This window comes from Solenopsis invicta, chromosome 8 (assembly GCF_016802725.1).
Source record: "Solenopsis invicta isolate M01_SB chromosome 8, UNIL_Sinv_3.0, whole genome shotgun sequence".
NCBI classification, from domain to species: Eukaryota; Metazoa; Arthropoda; class Insecta; order Hymenoptera; family Formicidae; genus Solenopsis; species Solenopsis invicta.
Window position 1 is genome coordinate 17904308 of NC_052671.1, and position 19679 is coordinate 17923986.

A 19679-nucleotide genomic window follows, 5' to 3' on the forward strand; every position below is an offset into this window, starting at 1 on the left:
GCAATTATTATTAACCGTGATTATTTGCTTAAGGACAAAACGATAAATTTATTATTTCGACAGTATTAGATTACAAATGTACTAGGTTTAAATGACATTCTCAAAACTTTAAATAAAATAATAAGAAAACAAAAAATAAGATCAAATCGTTAACTGAATGAATATCATCGTTTTTGTCCTATTTACGCTCAAGAAGCAAAACTATACACAATGTGAAAGTATTCGAAGATCAATGACCGCGCGTATCATTATAAATATTTCCGTTCTATTGCAATAGTTTCTCAAAAATATGTAGTATCTCATCTAAAATATAATACAAACTTCTTTTCTGCACGAAAAATCTATTAAATGTAATAATAAAATTTCTATATATTTTAATATTAGTTCGCTATATCATGAATACATTACATAAATGACTTTAAATGAAAGGAAGCAAAGTATAAATATTTCATTTAATTATATTTTCTTTATATTAATTCTTAATGGAATTGTGTTTTCTTTATAATTAAATATAATTAATATTTATGCAATATTATTCAACATTTTTCTTTTCAAAATTTTCATTTTGAACACAAATAACACAATTTGATTTTGACAATTGATTTTTTAAATATTTTGTTTGTCTTTAAAGAGTGATTAAAAATTTTTTAAATTTTGTTCTTTCTTTGTTCTGTTTAAACCAAAATAGCTGATGCTTTGCAAATACTTATCAAAGATTGGTTAAAACATTTTTTTTTTCGTTATTTTGTGTGTAAAAGTATTAAGATAATCATCATCCGAAAAAGATTTCAATTTAAAGTGATTATTTCAAACGATATTTCTTACTTTATTCTAATACATTATGAAAAAATATGGAATTGTTAAATATTCTAATTTCAATATTTTATACGTAGCATGATAAGAATAATTGATTAATAAAGAAAGCATAGCTCTATTTAAACATAAAACGTTACAGAAATGCTAAACATAATTTGTCGCTATCTTTAAATTTCAGAGAAAAAGAGCTAAATGGGATATCCTGCATATTCATTTATTAATTCATTTATTAATATTTTTGTAATAGCATATAAACATTTTAAAAAGAAGCTTATGTATATTTCTTTTTAGTAAATGTATATATTCAATTAAAAACATGGACTAATTTAACATTATATAATTTGTGACAAATAACTTATATTAAACTATTTTAATATAACAAAGTATGATATTTATGAATCAGTGCATTGGAACAGTTTCCGAAAAATTTATATAAACATAATTTTTAAAATTTTCATACAATAAGACAAATATATTCAATTAATTAAATTTAATTTTCTGCGCAATATTTTATTAATTAATAATGGCTTTATTGAGAAAAAAGTTATTAACTTGACTAAATTTTTTAACTTCGTTAAAACAATATTCAGTTCAAGTATTTATATATTTATATATTTAACTTAAATAATACTTAAACTGAAGGAATTTAATCCAGTTAACAACTTCTTCTCTCGATGTATAATAATAAAAACACAATATTGACTAACTTTTGACAATTACACTAATCATAATGTGACTTTAATTCATCTTAAACTCTACTTATTGACTTTTGTGATAAATTCTAAATATTATAAGTGATTGAAAAGGAGAAAACTTTGAAAAATACATAGCGATTAACCAGAAATAATTTGCAAGTCCGTAATATAATAAATCGTCGTTAAAAATTTGGTTTACTCTTTAGGAAAATGTCGTGGGTAAACAGAAATATGTGAAACACGCGGCGGCTGACTAAATTGTTTGCCAAAAACTGCATCAGTAGGCGCGGGTTTCATTCGAAGTTTTGATGCGATTTTTTGCATAATGATCTTGTCGTTCTCGATATCTTTAATGGTTTTCTTGTCGTTTGGCTTTCCTTTCTGCGAAACGCCGCGTTTACGATAGTAGAGAACTTCACCGGCTAAAGTGATCATCGCCAATGCCAGTCCAAACAATGTCGCAATAAATACACCTCCTATAAAAATATTAATTAGAAATAAAACATTTGGATTAATTAAATGCTTGAATATATTAATACTATAATGACACGTTAGAATATTTTTATACAATTACAATTAATTCACAAATAATAATTTTAATTACATGTGTTTAAAACAAAATTACAATTAAGATTTTGTTTCTAGTTTATAAGTGTTTTAATATTCACGTGCTTTAGGCACTTTTTAAATGAAAAATTAAATTTTTAGAATTATAAAATTAAAAATATCAAAAGTTTAATAAAAGCTTTATTTTTTAATTATAAATTCTAAATATTTATGTGCCTTATACCCATATGTTTTCAGAATTATTAAAATATAAATATACAATATAATTTTAATAATTTTTTAATAGCTGCAGCAATATTTTAAACATTATAAAAATGAGCTGCTAAGACTTTATACTCATTTGTACGCGTGCACATTTTCTGATTCATCGAACTTATAAATAATTTTATACAAATCTTATATTGAATTTAAGTACAATTCTATAATGATTAATCATGTGGAATTATTTTTAAAAGCATTTAACAATAACAATTACCAAAATTAAAAAAATTTTTTAGACAAAAATGCAATTCAATTTTACAATTTTATATCTATAACAAAGTTTTAATTTTAACCAAGAACTGTTAATTAACATAGGCCTTCTAGTTTCATATTTTAATAGAGGAGAAGAGAGTAATGGTACTCAGTTTTATTTTATTGAATAACTTTCTTCATAATTAATATTTTGTATTGAACGGTTACATTCGTCAGAGAGTTGTTTGACAGATTCTAGACTCAAAGTAATGAAATATTTATTATTTAGAATGTAATTTATAAAAATCTAATGCACTTCATAATCGGTGGAAGAAAAAAAAGTGGTTATAATATGACTATCCATAAAAATAATTTTAAAAAATTAGTTTAGTTTAAAAGAAACACAATACCTTGGTGCAAAATTATATTTTTTTAATTTTTCATTGTTTAGAATTTTCCTAATTTAGAATTTTCCTACGTTTAAAAGCTTTAGAAATACCGTTAGAAATTTCATTAAAAATATTATTTTATTCCTGTTTAACATTAAACAACAAGCACAATATGATGTCTCTAATGTTTCTAAACATCGCTCCTTAGAATGACAATCAATTTATCAAAGAAATATTTAAATATAAAAATTTCACTTAAAAAATTATATTAACAAAATTCCATGTTATTGTTTTAACTTTGTATAACTCGAAATGTATATGGCCTAATAAAAAGTTAAATAACAAAAAAACACTCGAATGTATGTACCTTCGTATGATAATACACTCAAGTTTAAGAATAATGAGGAAGTGTATGTAATTAAAGATTAAAAGTGTACCTTATAAAAGTTTAGAAGTGCTCAAAAGTAAAAATGTCAGTCATTATGTATTGGCATATTAGCATCACTAAAAAACGACGGACTACTAAACAAATAACTCCATACGCAATTGTTAGAATTCGTCACCTAATAACGGAAATAATAGAGGTAATCATATTGTCGACAGTAGCCATAATACCCTCTTCTCCTTTATTAAATTTTAATGTGATTCTAAGATATTATAATATTAATAAATTGTTTTGTATTAACACATATTATAATATATATATTTTATATAATACATATAATAAGACACGAATAATCTCATACAGTACAAAAAGATTGCAACAACATTCCAAAAATATCTTATCGCAAATTGCAAAGGCATTATAAAATATTGCTGCAACATTGCAACAATATTACAATATAATCATTTTGGTATCACTAGGCATTTAAATTAACATATTTTGTCACAATAACTTCCAAAAATATCATATGTTACTGAATTAATTTTTACATAAAAAAACCAAAAATGTTAATGTCAAAATACTTCTTACTTTATTTTTTCTTTACTTTTATTTTCGAACTCAATTTTGGGGACATCCCTTTCAGAAATCATTTCATATGAGTGAAAAATCTCTTAATGCTAATACCTTTTATTCTATTTCATGTAGTTTTTTTAATTACTATAAGTAGAACTTTACCACGTCCATCTAGCGTGTATTGCTCATAGCAAATGTTGCTAAAACTTTACTGAAATAATAATATTGCAAAAAATTATTGCAATATCTTTGCAATATTGGAATACAATATGCAATATTGTGACATTGCAGCAATATTGCAAGTTTCTATACTACATGAGATATTAATAATGCATCGCAAATTTTTTTATGTAATTATTTTTTTAATTTATGGTACTTGTATACATATCCCACAGATTGTTTAAATTAAAAATAACTTAATTATCATTGTAGCATTGCTGCAACATTACATTGCAATATTTCTAAAATTTTATTGCCGAAACATTTTGCTATAATGTTTCGGCAATAAAAGTTCTAAGCAACATTTTGTAACATTTTTGCAATGTTGCAATAAAATACTTTTATGCAATGTTTTTGCAATTTTTATCGTTCTTTACAAGAATATTCAAACATTATAATTAAAAAAATTAAACTTTAACCGCAATTTTATTTTTCTTAAATTTCGTCTTACTTTATTGTATAAAATGACTCCTTAAAATTTTCTTTTACTTGCCAAACATCCTATGCGTGTGCGTGCGTGTGTGTGTGTGTACGTATGTATGAATGTATGTACATTTTCTTTTCTCGATATGTATATTTACATAATGTTTAATTAAATAGATAATAAATAAAAAATAATAACAAACCTAAACTCTCTAATGTAATTCCCTCATTGTCATCGGAATTTGGACATTGAGATTTCAACGTCTGATTCCAATACTTAGCTGCCAATGTCTCAAAATATCTGTCTTTCTGTAAATCGAGTATCCTAAAAATAATATTATTTATTTCAGATATTTATCATATAAGATGACGATTGCAAAAAAACAATATTGTACTATACATCATCTATGCCGCTTAATCCATTCCCTTCCAATATAATTATTAATATTGTATGTAAAATAATTGTATATAAAAAAACTTTTTGTTGTTATAGATTGTTACTATGTATATGTACTATATTTACTATTCTAGATCTGTGACTGCCCCATGAGAACAGTAGGTGGATTTTACGTTCTATCGACGTACTATTCTTATGGGATGTATTTTCTTTGAAGGATTTCGTACCAAAATCATATGTCCATTTTTAAACTCTAACTTATAACGCTAAATCATTCTCTATCAACATCGTCATGAACAGTTTTGTTTCGTCAAATATCAAATAAGAAATTTAAAAAATATAAATAAGTAATAAATGTAAAATTTTTTTGCAAGAATATAACAAATAAATACCAAAAATTTATTATTCTTTTTAAATAAGTCCTCAAAGTATTAATCAAAATTTAAAACTTTATTATATTTATTACAAACAAAAAGAAAAAGTAACATATACAATAAATAATTTGAAGATGAGTTTTTTATTTCCTGAAAATGTAACTTTTTGGACTTGTTTGGTTTTTGCAGAAAATCCTTTAATTGCATAAAAACTCTCGCAAGCTAAAAGTTTCCACAATTAGATACACATCCAATTATAACACACAACTAGCACTAATGCTAATTGAAAATATTTAATTGGAAAACGAATGAATTAAGCGAATGAACTAATATAAAAGTGGGAAAAAATCGATCAAAGACTTTCTGCTTATTTCTTCCTGCAAATGGCTGCCTTGTTGCACGGCAATAGCGTACGGTTGCTCAGCAAATACATCGCCTACTTCCGTTAAATTACAGTTCTTCGTCACCTCGTATTTTATCTCCGACGAATCATGAATAAATGCAAACTCGGCATTTTCGCTTTCTATCACCTAAAAACGTCGACCCAGTTAAATACTGTTGCGTCTCAAAATTGCGCAAGATTTTTTTTGTACCTTCTTGAAACCTTCTTCAGTAGTCTTGACTGGTCCAACTTGAGTGATAGCCTGCAGAATGTGACCATATTGTTCCTTTATCGGATAATCCCAGACGCGATATTCCACTTGATCGCTAGTGCTATTTAATGTAATTTCTTTCCATACTCTATAAGTAAGTAATATACATATAAAATGCGCATAATATTGCCGCTGTGATCTGAACAACGTATTTGCAAGGAAATGTTTACTTTACTTACGTATAGAGCTTATCCTCGGCATTTTTCATGTTTCTAAAATACTGATGAGCACTAGAATTAGCCAAAACAGTATAATTTATGCGTGATTGTCTTGCCAATTGTTCCAACGATTGCACAGGTGACTAAGTAATAAAATATAAACGAATATTAATGTAAGAGGAAAGATATAATACAATATTTTATAGAAAATTAATTTTTTTAGTATTACCTAATACCCTAACAGAAAATTTTTATATAAAGATATTTTAATGAAATATTAATAAATATTGTTTGGAAAAAATTTTGATCACAATTTGTTGAATTTTATGTTTATTTTGACTCGTTATCAAAAATTCATTAATTTCAATAAAAAGTAACTAAGTCAATGTCCCTAAGTAATTGTAGAATATTTACGATTTCTTATTTTATAAATTTTGTGAAAAATTTACTACAGTTTTAATAAAAGTTTTTAGTTTTTCTATTAAATATTATTAATAATTTTTGTTAAAATTATTAATAATATTGAATTCTTATTCAATTTTTATATTTTTTCATTAAACCTAGAGAAAAATCTTTTTTCTGCAAAATTAAATTATATTTTATTGCATATTGAAATTTCATATTAATCCCTTTATAATACATATAGTATATATGCGTAGGAAAAAAACATGCCATCAGTGTGTATTATAATATAAGTTGCATTTGTTCACATTTTAAAAAAACCGATTTACTCTTTAGTCCGTATCCTATTGTTTTCTGAGATCGTTGAATACAAATATAAAATATCAGAATTTTAAAATTTAAAATGACGGATCCAGAATTAAAATTAATTACGAAAAAACAAATTAAAATTTGAAAAAATAACTGAATTTATAAAAGTACTTTAAAATTGTTAAAATCTTTAAAATAAAATATATTAGAATTTTGTTATTCTAAATGACAGAATAAGGATAATTATTAAGATAATCTTTTTTATAAGAATTTACTTATTTTTTTCAAATTTCGATCCGCTTTATTAAATCCGCCATTTCAAATTTTGAAATATATTCGGATTTAATGAGTTCAAAAACCTAAATATTCAAATTGTAACGGAAATCTCGAAAACTTTTTTTCACACCACTGCACAAAAACCTTATTTTTACTACACTGTCGAATAATTAAAATTTCCTTAAATTTTTTCTAACAAGGTATTATTTAATTTAAATAAAAGAATAACAGAATTTTTCCAACTAAGTTTGCGTACCAACATTTATTGACAATATTAAAAATCCATAATATACGTAACGTTAACTACAGATTTTTAATACTGACAGTACATCAGAACGCAGTCTATTATAATATAAAATAGATATACCTGCATTCTTTCCACAGTAAGAAAAGCTGCTAAATTTGCAGTAAAAGTCGCTAACATTAATACAACGAATAACCAGTAAGCTGCAACCAGCGTCCTGCTTGATAATGCTTTTGGAGCTTCGCCACCACCCTGCGGCGTAAAAGATGTCAGTGCGAACCAAAAGCTTTCTTTCAATGTAAATTCTCTAAAAAGTGAAATTTGTTCGTCAGATAGGACCAAAGAAAGAAGAAAGCACAAATTTACTGATAAAAGTCGAATATGTTACTCTGTCTCTCTCACGCTAAATACTGCAATATATGTATGTTAACTCTTAAACACACGACATTCAGTATCAATTTAAAAACACCATATGAGTCTGAGAGATCCATGCAACTTTGAGAAGTCATAACTTTGATTCCAATTTATATTTTTCAACAATTTTTTAAAATATAGTTTAGAATATCAAAAATGTTACTATAAATAAACGTTGCGACAAAATAATCTATTGTAAAGTTATTAAAGAAAAATCATTAAGCAGAAATATAAATTTATAAAAAAACCATTCTTTTAATTAAATCATATCTTCGCAACAAAGAAACTTTTAAGAACTTTATCATACAGCATTTTAAAGTTAAAGAGTGATAAAGAAAAGGCTTTTAAGAAAAAATTATGACATTGTCATTCCTTTGAAAAAGTATATTTATGTAATGAGGAGAATGTAATGATAAAAAACATTACTTCCGTGCCGTTTGAATTCTAATTGAGCTCTGAAGCTGGTCAACGTGACGATCGATAGGGAGACTTCTGACTTCCCTCTCCCCCCTTCCTCTTCTCCAACACGAACCTTCTATCTAATCTATCTCACTCTCTCTTTACACAGTAAACAATCGAAATTTAATACATGGTCGGTCTCCCAGACTCGATAATGTTAATAGTTATGTTAAGTACGCAAGCAATTATTAATATTTGTAATATAACATAACATGCAGTAAAACATATTACAAGATACGTACCGACAAGGATAGGGATAAAGCCGTTTATTGTTTCTCGCGCTGTACGGTGAATATTTATCTAATATCCAAATCATAACACCGGTCAAAGTTAAAGCTCCGACTATACTAAGCCAGACTTCAAGTCTCAGTACCGTCATAAACTTAAATAGGGATGTTTTACGGACTGGCTTTCTCATTACTTGAAAATAAAAACTAACATAAATTATTCATTCCATATTCAATTATCTACATGCATCTTGAGCTAGAACCTGTCTTAAATTGGAATTGTACTATAAAGTGAAAGAGAAAATAAGATAAGAATCGAGATGGACTATTGAAAGAAGAAAAACGTTTGTTAAAACACTACTATTTTATTTGCAGGTGTATTTATATACATATAACAGAATATGTATTATTCAAAGAAATTTTAATTGCTTACCGATTAGTATACCGGATTGTTCAAAATAGGGCGCAACGAAGTCAATAACTTCTTCTCGTTCCGATGTCATTGTTAATGCCGCTACAGCAATATCAGTTTCCTATTAATTAATAAATATATTTACTGTAGTCAGGGAATATCATCACACAACTTTAACTTTCAAAATTTTCTTCGTATTTGTATATTAAATTTACAATTTAGATATTTGTTTCCACAAAAGACATATTGAGTCTACATTGTAAATTAAACCAATAAACATTACAATTAATCTAATTTTTTAATTATTTATTCAAATTTCATACTTTTTAGATCACTGAATACTTTGATTCAAAAGCAATAAATTTTGAAATAACAAAATTGGCATTATTGAATAAAATTATGGGATATAATTCTTGAACTTTGGAATAAAATTGATTATTGACATGTACAACTTGTTAAACTTATAATAATTTATTATATATGTTATATTGAGTCTTTATAAATTAAAAATTTGTATAAATTAACAAAAACCATTGACGAATCAAATATCCAGTACAATTTCCTTTTAACTTAGTTTTATTTATAATTATTCTATTGTCAAAGACTAAATAGATATTGAAACTAGTACTAATACACTACAAATATTTGCACTGACTTGCCTATTTTTTAATAATTTAAATTACTTTTTAATTTTTCTTATTGAACTATATTTTGAACTACATTAATATTGAACTGTAATAAAAATAATAGAAATTAATAGTGTTTACAGCTATACTAATTTATAATTTTATACATTGTACTTGTAGCAATATAGAACATAATAACGAAATAAAACAAAATAAACGTTGTAAACAAAACATTTTGAAATAGATAGACATACTCCTCTAGCGAGATCACCTATCAGACCGGTCCATTCACCATTAGGTAATTTTTTGCCAAATTCTTGATCTTCAGGAATAATAAGATCATAATCGAACTGCATCTCGTCAGATAATTTTTGCACAAAATCTATACAGTAACCTTCCCAGATTTCCTTTCCATCCTCGTTGCGAATTTCTAGACCAGTCACTGGATCTTTCTTAGTTACAGACCAAGGAACCGCCTATTCCAAATTATTTCAGATTAATCGAAATAACATTTTAACCCATAACACAAACACATGGGTTATTCGTCTCCTGAGCATTTTGTTACTTTAAAATATTAAAAACGCTTTAACATTATCGCTCAAATTTTAATACACTTGAAGTTTTCTCACGTATCATGAAAAGTTAATCTTGTAAAAAAACTCAAAAAATTTTTACAAATTTATTTTAAAGAAGAAAGAAAGAGCTTTAAATAAGTTTTTTTAATTTTGTCTCTACAATATTTTATTTCTAAATTGTATACAATTAAAAATTAATATTTTTTAAAATATTTTTTAACTTTGCTGTATTGATAAAACATAAAAAATTAACAAAAAATTATTTTAAAATAGGTTTTCCAAAACAAACAAGAGAAGAGAACAAACAACGAGATATCTGAAAATTATTTAATAATAATAATACAAATCTTAATTAGATAATAAGCTTGAGAAGCTTTAATTAATGAATATTTTGAACTTATTTATTCTTCCTCAGTATAGAACACAATAACCCCATTGAAATACCGCATAAAGGAATTGTTACAACTAAATGAATTAAAAATAAATAATAACAATAGAAAATATTTGAGAAAAATATGAATACCTATATTAAATTAGATTAAATAGAGAAATTTATTAAATCTCAGAATCAAACACTTTTTAAGCTATAAAATGCATTTTTTTTTAAACAGGTGCGATGATTTATAGTAATTTCGAATTTCTTGTATAAAAACTCATTTTTTATAAAAAAAAATTCGAAATAAAGAGTTTATGAAATAACAAAAATATTGGCTATAATGTGCTTAATTCATATAAATCTTTTCCAAATTTTTTAAAGCCTTTTTTCTACTTAACTTTTTATAAAACACGAGAAAATCTTCATCGTTCAAACTTTTGGCAGTAGTATACAGTTAAACATGGAATAATTTATTTTAATTAATTTTATAAAATAATTTTAACTTAAATAAAATCAATTACTTAATAACTTAATTATTATTTAACGTCGCCAACGATTTGAAAGTAATTATTTTATAATTATGTGTAACTTTGTTGTTTAAAGGAAAAATTATTTCTTCGTTTAATAGAACGCAACAAAGCGAAACTTAACGAGAAATGTGTTCTTACTGGTGCGGTTCCAATCCGGAAGAATCGCCTGGCTGGTTCTATTTTCCTGCCGTCCGCTTCTTTAATTTTTGTACGTCTCGTCCAAGTTGCGAGCACATCTACATAGCCACGATTAACCACTTGCAACTCAATCTCCGCCTTGTAAGTGATCATCGCCTTCTCTGACCAATATTCGAAAGTATCATTACTGTCCAATCTCTAGAACGTAAAAAAGTAAATCTATTTGAGCACACGCTTAATTATACCTTCCTTGATAGTCAAGCCTAAAGAAACAAATTACGCTCAGAGACTGTTATAAATTTCTGCCACATAGGCAACAAGCTTCACATAGACTTGTAAAATCTAACGATATCGTTAAACTATTGCTAGAAATCTAACAGTATCTGTTGATATTCTGTGCCAGCAAATTGGCAGTAGAAGTTTAACAGATCCTGTTGATAGAATCTGGTGGCAGAACGGCAGCAAAAATCGAGCAGGTTCTGCGCAACGTAATCTAACGGTAGAATGTTGACAGAAACCGAACAGGATCTGTATTGCACAATTATGGTCATTAAATAATTGCAAAACTGTTGCTAATTGTAAGCAGTTCCGTTTTTCGCATGTAAAATTTATTGGCCTTTCTATATAACCAAAGTCTATATGATCAAAATCTGAATTCGTCATTATTATTTTTGTTGCGTTTATGCGTGCATTTAGCGCGAAATATAATTAGAATATTAAGAAAGCTTAAGAGCATAGTAGTTAAATAATAATCATAGTGTTGATACAGAGAAGACAATACACATTTTCATGATTTAATTATGCTATATTGGTTTTATTTTTATGTACTTTTACTTTATATAAATTGATGTCTATTAATAAAATAGTTAAAAATTATTTCCTTAAAATAATAATCAAGAATACTTTGATACTGTTAGAAAATTTGTCAAGTTTAACGTGCATCGCAAATCCCAAATGGTCCTCTCAAATTTGTGTGTTAATTTAACACAAAATGATTATGCCAGAAAGTACAATCCTAATAAAACAAATATTAAAAACACAAAAATTTAGCATTTTGACATTTGGAAATAAATTATGGAAACATATTTTTTCGATAAAATTGACATTTAAACATGTATACGTATATTTTATTCCTGTATATTAGAATTTATGTTAAATAAATATATTATTTTATTTGTTCACTTACCCATAAATTGTTTCATTTTAACACTAAGAAATGTTAAATATCAATTTAATACAAAATATTCGAATAACACAATTATCTTAAGTTAATTTAACACTTATTATGTTAAAATTCAAAGACAAAAATTTTAACAAGGATCGATTTCATAAATATAAAATGTTTTTTACTGTGTATAAACGTAATATAATTCAGATAGATTTTCTTATTATCTTATCACATTTCACTTTAGCAATACTTACTGTCATTAAAATTTTATTAAATGTTTCTGCTGTAATGTTCGAAACTGAAGTAGGACTAACAGGTTTATCGCATTGGCCTGTCTTTGGAGCTACACTTATACCCGATCGTTGAACATCGCTCATCAAACTTACGATCAAGCCGATCAAACGTTTGAAATAGTATGGGAATATCTAACATAACATAACGTTTTAATCGATTTTTCTCACGTTTATTGAGAAAGAATATCCTTTTTAACGAAAAAACATTATAAAAGAAATCTCTCTTCAATCTTTGCTAATAATATTAGTTAGCGGTATTCATATTTGCAGATTAATTCTGTAAGAATGTTTGTTTCATTAAAACCGACCTTGAAATTTGAAGGACAACTGCAGGTCACGTCGCCCATTAAACGACAACAAATGTCAGTCTTCATACTAAGAATAGTGAATGAAACATTTAGCTGAAGATCACCGGTAATATATCGAAATTCATGAAAATTATTGTCTGTAAATACTAAATTCCAAATACCGTCTCGTCTAACAAGTCCTCCTCCAATGGCCTGAAAGATTGTTTCTACTTTACATATATACTTGTTTATCTTTACACACAATCTAGTCTTAAAAAATTAAAATATAAATGTTCAATTATTTTATCATATGTAATGAAATGTTCAATTATCACATGTATTAATTGTTAAAAACAAATAAGTTACATGTTAAAATATATCGATGTAAATATATATCACTCACCGTTTTAAACAGTTCTTCCATTTTCGCTGTACTAGCATAAATAGCATAATAAGATGGTGATGGTCTCATACTTCGTACTTTCGTCACAGTTCTTTCTGTCAATTCGTCTATGACCACTAATCTAATTATCGAATTTCCGATAAGATAATAAAGGCTCTGATTTAACTCTAAAATCATTTATTGCATTTGATGTAATTAATATTAAAAAAAGCTATCATGTAAACGTCGATTTTTCATTTTAATAATAATTTAAAAACAAATAATTTTTTCTAAACCGCCCCCTCTCCCCCCCCAAGAGTAATTATTACTAACAATTTTTTTGTTAAATATATTGTACATAATTTTAAATAAAGTATGAGTATAATACTTAATTGAGAAAAAACTTTTGAAAGTTTTAAAATTAGGAGGTTATTATGTAAAAAGAGATATATTTTAATATAATTGATCATACTATAATAATGTTATAATAATAGCTATAATAATGCATATTTAATGTCCAAAAAGTTTATTTCATTTATACAGCCTCGAGTATATTGTTGAAATTTTAAATGTTGGAATTTAAAAGGAAATTTATTGTAAAAACTAAAATTTACATATTTTTCGTAATTCGATATAAGATTGGTTACATATAAGAAAATTAAAAATTAAAAATTAAACTAACTATTAAAATTGAAAACCAATTTACTGAATTAATTTATTAAACATTGGATCATATTTCCATATTGGATCCATATGTCAATGTTAATATCGGATTTGTATTGAATAACTTGAAAACACGGTATAAATTTTTGTAAAAATCTAAAATTTTAATTACTCTTTATATTCTTACAGTTTCCAGCACATTACTTATTGTAACTGTAGCATGGTAAGTTACACTAAAATAATCTTAAATTATAATTTTAATTATTAGACGAACGTAATAATAATTAGCCAGATTGAATAAAAGAATATTGTGACATTTGTAAGAATGACTATCTCGTATGGATAAATGAATTTGTATCATAATTTATTTAATATAAAAAATTATTTAATATAAAAAACGTACCAAACATTTCTATATTCTTTTTGAGTATAGTGACATATTGATTAACTCATTATTAGATAATGAATAACTGCAGAATAAGAGAGAGAGAATACAGTTTACAAGATTTGTGCTAAATTTAACATATCCTATCGCATGTTCCAAATAGTCCACATCAATTTTTTGTTAATTTAACATAAAATGAATATGTTTGAAAGTAATTTAATAGGATGTAAAAGATTAACAGAAAAAATGTAACACTCCGACATAATTTAAAAACAGAAAATGGAAATATATTTTTTCAATAAAATTAATATTTATAATATGATGATACGTACATTTTATTTATTCATCTTGAACTTTATGTTTTAAAATTACATTATCTTATTGTTAATTGTTTATTTGCTTACAAATTATATTATTTATATGTTACTGAATGCTAAAAAATGTTAAATATTAATTTAACACAAAATGTTCAAAGACTATAATCACTATTAGGTTAAATTAACACGTAGATATGTTAAAAATGCAACACAAACATTTTAACAAAAACCAGTTTTAACATAAATGATACAAAATGTTTTCTACTGTGTGAAAACCTCATGAATGGCTTTGACTACTTGAAAAGCTGTTGCACTATTAATTTTTCTATTATTCTGCAAAAATTGATGTGCGAATAATGACAGCACGCAAAATGTAAACCAAGTTCTTTCTAAAAATTATGAAATAATAAAGCATAACTTTTTTCTTCTATCTTTTTGTTGAGCCAACTTACAAAACAAAATACTATTCATATACAACACAGCGCACAATAAAACAAGTTGTGCAGAATATAATGTAAAAATAATTGTAAACCAGCTTAAATAATAGTGAACTGCTAATCTTTGCGCACCTCTTTCATCTTCAAAAATCAAACCAACGTCCGTTGCGTTTTTCATAATCAAAAGATCATCAATCGCTTGAACATAGGGACTTATGCTGCAGTCACCACGTTTATATATTATTCCTCTCTCGTCCGCGACATTTCGTAGCTTGTCCCAACCGGTCCACGTCATGTCCAATATGATACTTATTCCTTTGTACAAAACGGCGCAGACTGTCAAGAAAAATGAAGAGGTAATTCGAGTTATATAGCCGATAGACTATATAACTCGAATTATAAGATATTGTTAGAAAAGGTCAAGGGTAAAGAAACGGTTTGCACTTTACATACACGAGGGATGTTTGAAAAGTTTTGCGAATGAATACATGCGTACCTGGACAGAAAGTCATCTGCGTGATTCTGCTGCGTCATCTGTTGTATTGTCACCAAAGAAATTTTATTTCATTCTGACGAATTTAGTTTCGTTTAGGCGACAGTGAGAATAAAAGGTATTTTGACGCTTTCAAAAATGGAAAAGTTAAAAATTATCTTGTTGAAATATGAAATTACTTGTAGAAAACGGTATGCAATGTCATCGTCTGCATCATCATATCGCATAAATTTCAAACAATAACATATTCTTTTTTTTATTATACAAAATGTTTGGTAACAAGGCAATTTTCTAACTTCTTCTTTTACAATGCATCAAAATACCATTTGTTTTTATTGCCGCCAAAATCAAAAAACTTATCTAAATGAAATAAAATGTCGTTGGTATCATTATAAAAGATGACGCAACAAAATCATGCAAATAATTTGTCACCTCGGCGTTGTCTAGATACATATCTTAAAATTTTTCAAACAATCTTCTTACATGTAGAAAACAATAACATCTTGAAAATGTAAAAGTAAAAATTATATAACAATATTTCCTAACTTATACGAGATGCAGAAAATACCTTTTTCGAAACTTGCATCTACATTCTCGCGATTCACTGTAACGGTAGAAACGTGAACGGTAATCATGTCATTAGCGAAATTTCGTTCTGCCTCGGGAACCGCGTCGTTTAATATACTCAAAATAGATGAATCGGCTTCTTCTATCACAACCACTTGGAAACGAGAAAGAAATATATTAGTCTCATCAATTGTTATGCTTTACTATATTTATGAATATTTATGGATTATATTGTTTTAAAATTATTATATTATTGGTAATTGTTATTATGTAACAGATGTATCTCCCAAGGAGAACAGAAAAGTCACAAAAATGTCGAAAGAATGTCAAAGTACCCGCTTGGAAAAATTGTATTAAATTTAACATAAATTACAAGTTACAAAGCGAATCACTCAAAATTTTGAATTTAATTTGACATAATCTGAATGTGTTAAATGATAACATTAATACTGCTAATCATATAACATTTCAACAAAGGAAATATGTAATCTTAATCAAAATTTAATGAAATTAATTGTGCATACAATTAATGTAATTTTTATGATGAAATTAACAGAAGAACAGTGAAAAGATATGGCACAGTTATCCCCATTCCTGTTACATCAGCACTTTTTTTCTATAAATTTTAACAGATACAAAATGTAAAATTATAAAAATGATTTACAAAATATGTTAATTAACAATATTATTTAATAAATATGTGCAAATTGTGTCACTTTAACATATTTTTTAAATCAATTCCCAATCATACATGTTATATTTGTTAAATTCAGTTAACACAGTAAACATGTGTTAAATTTATGCATGAATATGTTCATTACTCAACACAAAAACTTTAACCAACAGATTTTTTCACAAACGCAAACAAATTTTTCAACAGATAGTGTATTATTAAATTGACATCAAAATCGTTTTTCAAAATGATATCAAATTTGGTAATTATTGTTTTCTTAACCATAATAAAAAATTTTTCTCTTATAACTAATCCAATTTTATTGAAAAAATTAGTTTTATTAATTAGCATATAAAACACAATATGATAAAATACATATATGCGACGAAATTATGATAAAAAGTATGTTCGAGAAAAAAAATTCATGGTGTTCCCAACTCAGTCAGATAGAACACAAAATCATATAATATTAATAAGATTAGATGACATCAAGTAAAAGTCATTTTAGAAAAAACATTACGAGATCTCATTTCTCATTATGATTTTAAAGTAATTGTTTAGTTAAAAAGTCGCTTTAAAAATCATTGTCATATATTTCAGTACAAAATCATTGTCAAAATCAGGTTATATATCAAGTAAAATTATAACGATTTTTTCCAAAATAATTTTTTGATCGTGTTCCCTAACCGCACAAGATATCGTATGAATATTCTAGAATATTCTAGATATCGTTCGAACATTCGTACAATATCATGATATCGGACGTTTATTTCTAAAATATCACAATATTCGTTCGATATCGTGTGCTGTTAGGGATGATTTTATGTTTTGTCTATGAAACGATCATCCAAACCATATTTATCATATATTTTTATAATAATAAGCTTGTATACAATCGAAGAACGTACACCACATTTTCTAATATCGAAAAGATAAAAAGAAGTCAACATAAAGTAATTTTCAAGTCAGCTGACATGGAGATTTCAATTTTAATCAATAAATGACATAAATGTGATCATATAACATCATTTTGGCGTCATATCTTTTTTGTTCTCTTTAGGACCTTGTATAGCTAAACAATTAGTAATTTAACAGTAGAAATAAAGATTATAGGAATTGACTAATACCGAGAATAAATCTTATCAAACATAATATTGATAAGCCAAACTGTCGCTAATAGTTTTAAAGAAAAAAGGGAAAAATATTGCACTTACATATACATCCGCAAGTAAACTTCGTACTTACTCAACTCCATTGGCGTTTGACAAATCACAAATGGCAGAAAGAAAATGAGAATCAATAAGAACGATGTTCTTGTTAACATAGCGAAATTGATTAAGGTCGCACGAATGAACGAGAGGGACTTTTGTCCCGTTTCGGGCACCAGGTACCAGTACAATATGATATGAACGACATGGCACAATAAAGCGACGATGCTCACGCCTGCGCCGATGCCGATGGCACGATGGTTTGCTTATGAATATTATATGCGGTACCCAACGAATCTCTCATGAATCCCTTTTTCCTGCTTAGCACGGACTATCGGCCGTCGGACCATCGATTTATCCGTAAGGTACATAAAGTCGCATCTACAACTTTGCGTCAGGATTGCTGCGTGTCAACTAACAAAAACGATAGAGATTCATTTCAAATATACCCCTTATGAATCATTGCATTACTTTGGATAACTAATAATTTCCTACGACTTTCTTACGACATATGAAAAAAAGTTTCATTATATTACTATATTTAATATATTTGTGTTTCTGTAGTATATTTCATGTTACAAATAATAATGTTATCTAAATTATATTAATCTACTAAGTCGAGAACAATTATTGTCTATTTAGGACATTTATTGTCATTTATTATATTTATTATTTTTTACTTTTTACTTCAGCTAAGAACAGCAAAGACGAAAAGATGTCACCAATTCATAAGCATTGCAATTAAATTTAGTCACGTAACACATAAGAATAGTTAAAGAAATATTTCAAATATTTATTGAAAAATTGAATATTTAAGATTAAATGTTGATATAATTAATTATTACATTAATTGTAAATAAGAAAGGTAATGTAATACAATATAAAGGCAGAAAAAAATTAACGTATTAAATTCAATAATAATATCATTATTATTCATCCTATAAATTACAGGTAACTAATAAAGATTAAGTCAGATAAAACTTATTTGAAGTTATAACATAATTTTAATAAGAAACATATTTTTGTATCAAAATCTTCTGCCTTTTATATTTTTGTTAATACTTATTTAAATACTAAAATTTATCACTTTTTACATTACTTTCTACTTTTACTATAAAAAAAAACAATTAAAGACAATCGTTAAATTATGCCAAAGTCTTCGGAGACATGCAACATGTCATTGACTCAATTATATTCTAATTATTATGATGACTATGTTTAATTATAATAAAAAATTATCTAATGTATTTCGTGTTATTAAATCATATATATTATTTATGATTAAAGGTATGTATATTATAAGTTATTAACTGTCTATAAGTATGTCTCCCGATCTATAAGTCCTTAACAACCTTTAATACGTAATGGAATAACGATATTAAGCTTCCATAACATTGTCCACTATGACAAAATGATCGATACGCATATTATGGATTCACTCTATAATACATATGTCATACTACATCGTTACTGCAGGTATAATCGCAAATCGCTCGCTGAAAATTCCAAGCATCTAATCGATACTCTATGCCACACCGATATTCTAGAACCTAGTATGCGAACAATATGCATTTTTTATAACATTTTCTTTTTCTTTATAATATGAGTTACATAGTGCACAGTTTCATATAATTTATACTCTGAAAAAATAGTCATAATCTACTAAAGATAACATATATTTACTAGAAAACACAGGTGATAATCTGAGGTGATAAT

At 26.2% G+C, this 19679-nt stretch overlaps 1 protein-coding gene across 1 annotated transcript; it reads right to left on the minus strand.

Moving 5' to 3' along the window:
* Positions 1 to 1096: 1096 nt before the first annotated feature.
* On the minus strand, positions 1097 to 18508 carry LOC105202150 (glutamate receptor 4). The gene is given in 17 exon segments (XM_026139899.2): positions 1097 to 1987; positions 4724 to 4845; positions 5652 to 5821; positions 5885 to 6032; positions 6124 to 6245; positions 7457 to 7640; positions 8449 to 8626; positions 8867 to 8966; positions 9726 to 9947; positions 11091 to 11288; positions 12513 to 12683; positions 12860 to 13051; positions 13242 to 13408; positions 15155 to 15358; positions 16084 to 16236; positions 18001 to 18121; positions 18124 to 18508. Coding segments are annotated over 17 exon segments (2781 nt in total). The 5' UTR covers positions 18172 to 18508; the 3' UTR covers positions 1097 to 1706.
* Positions 18509 to 19679: the final 1171 nt, after the last annotated feature.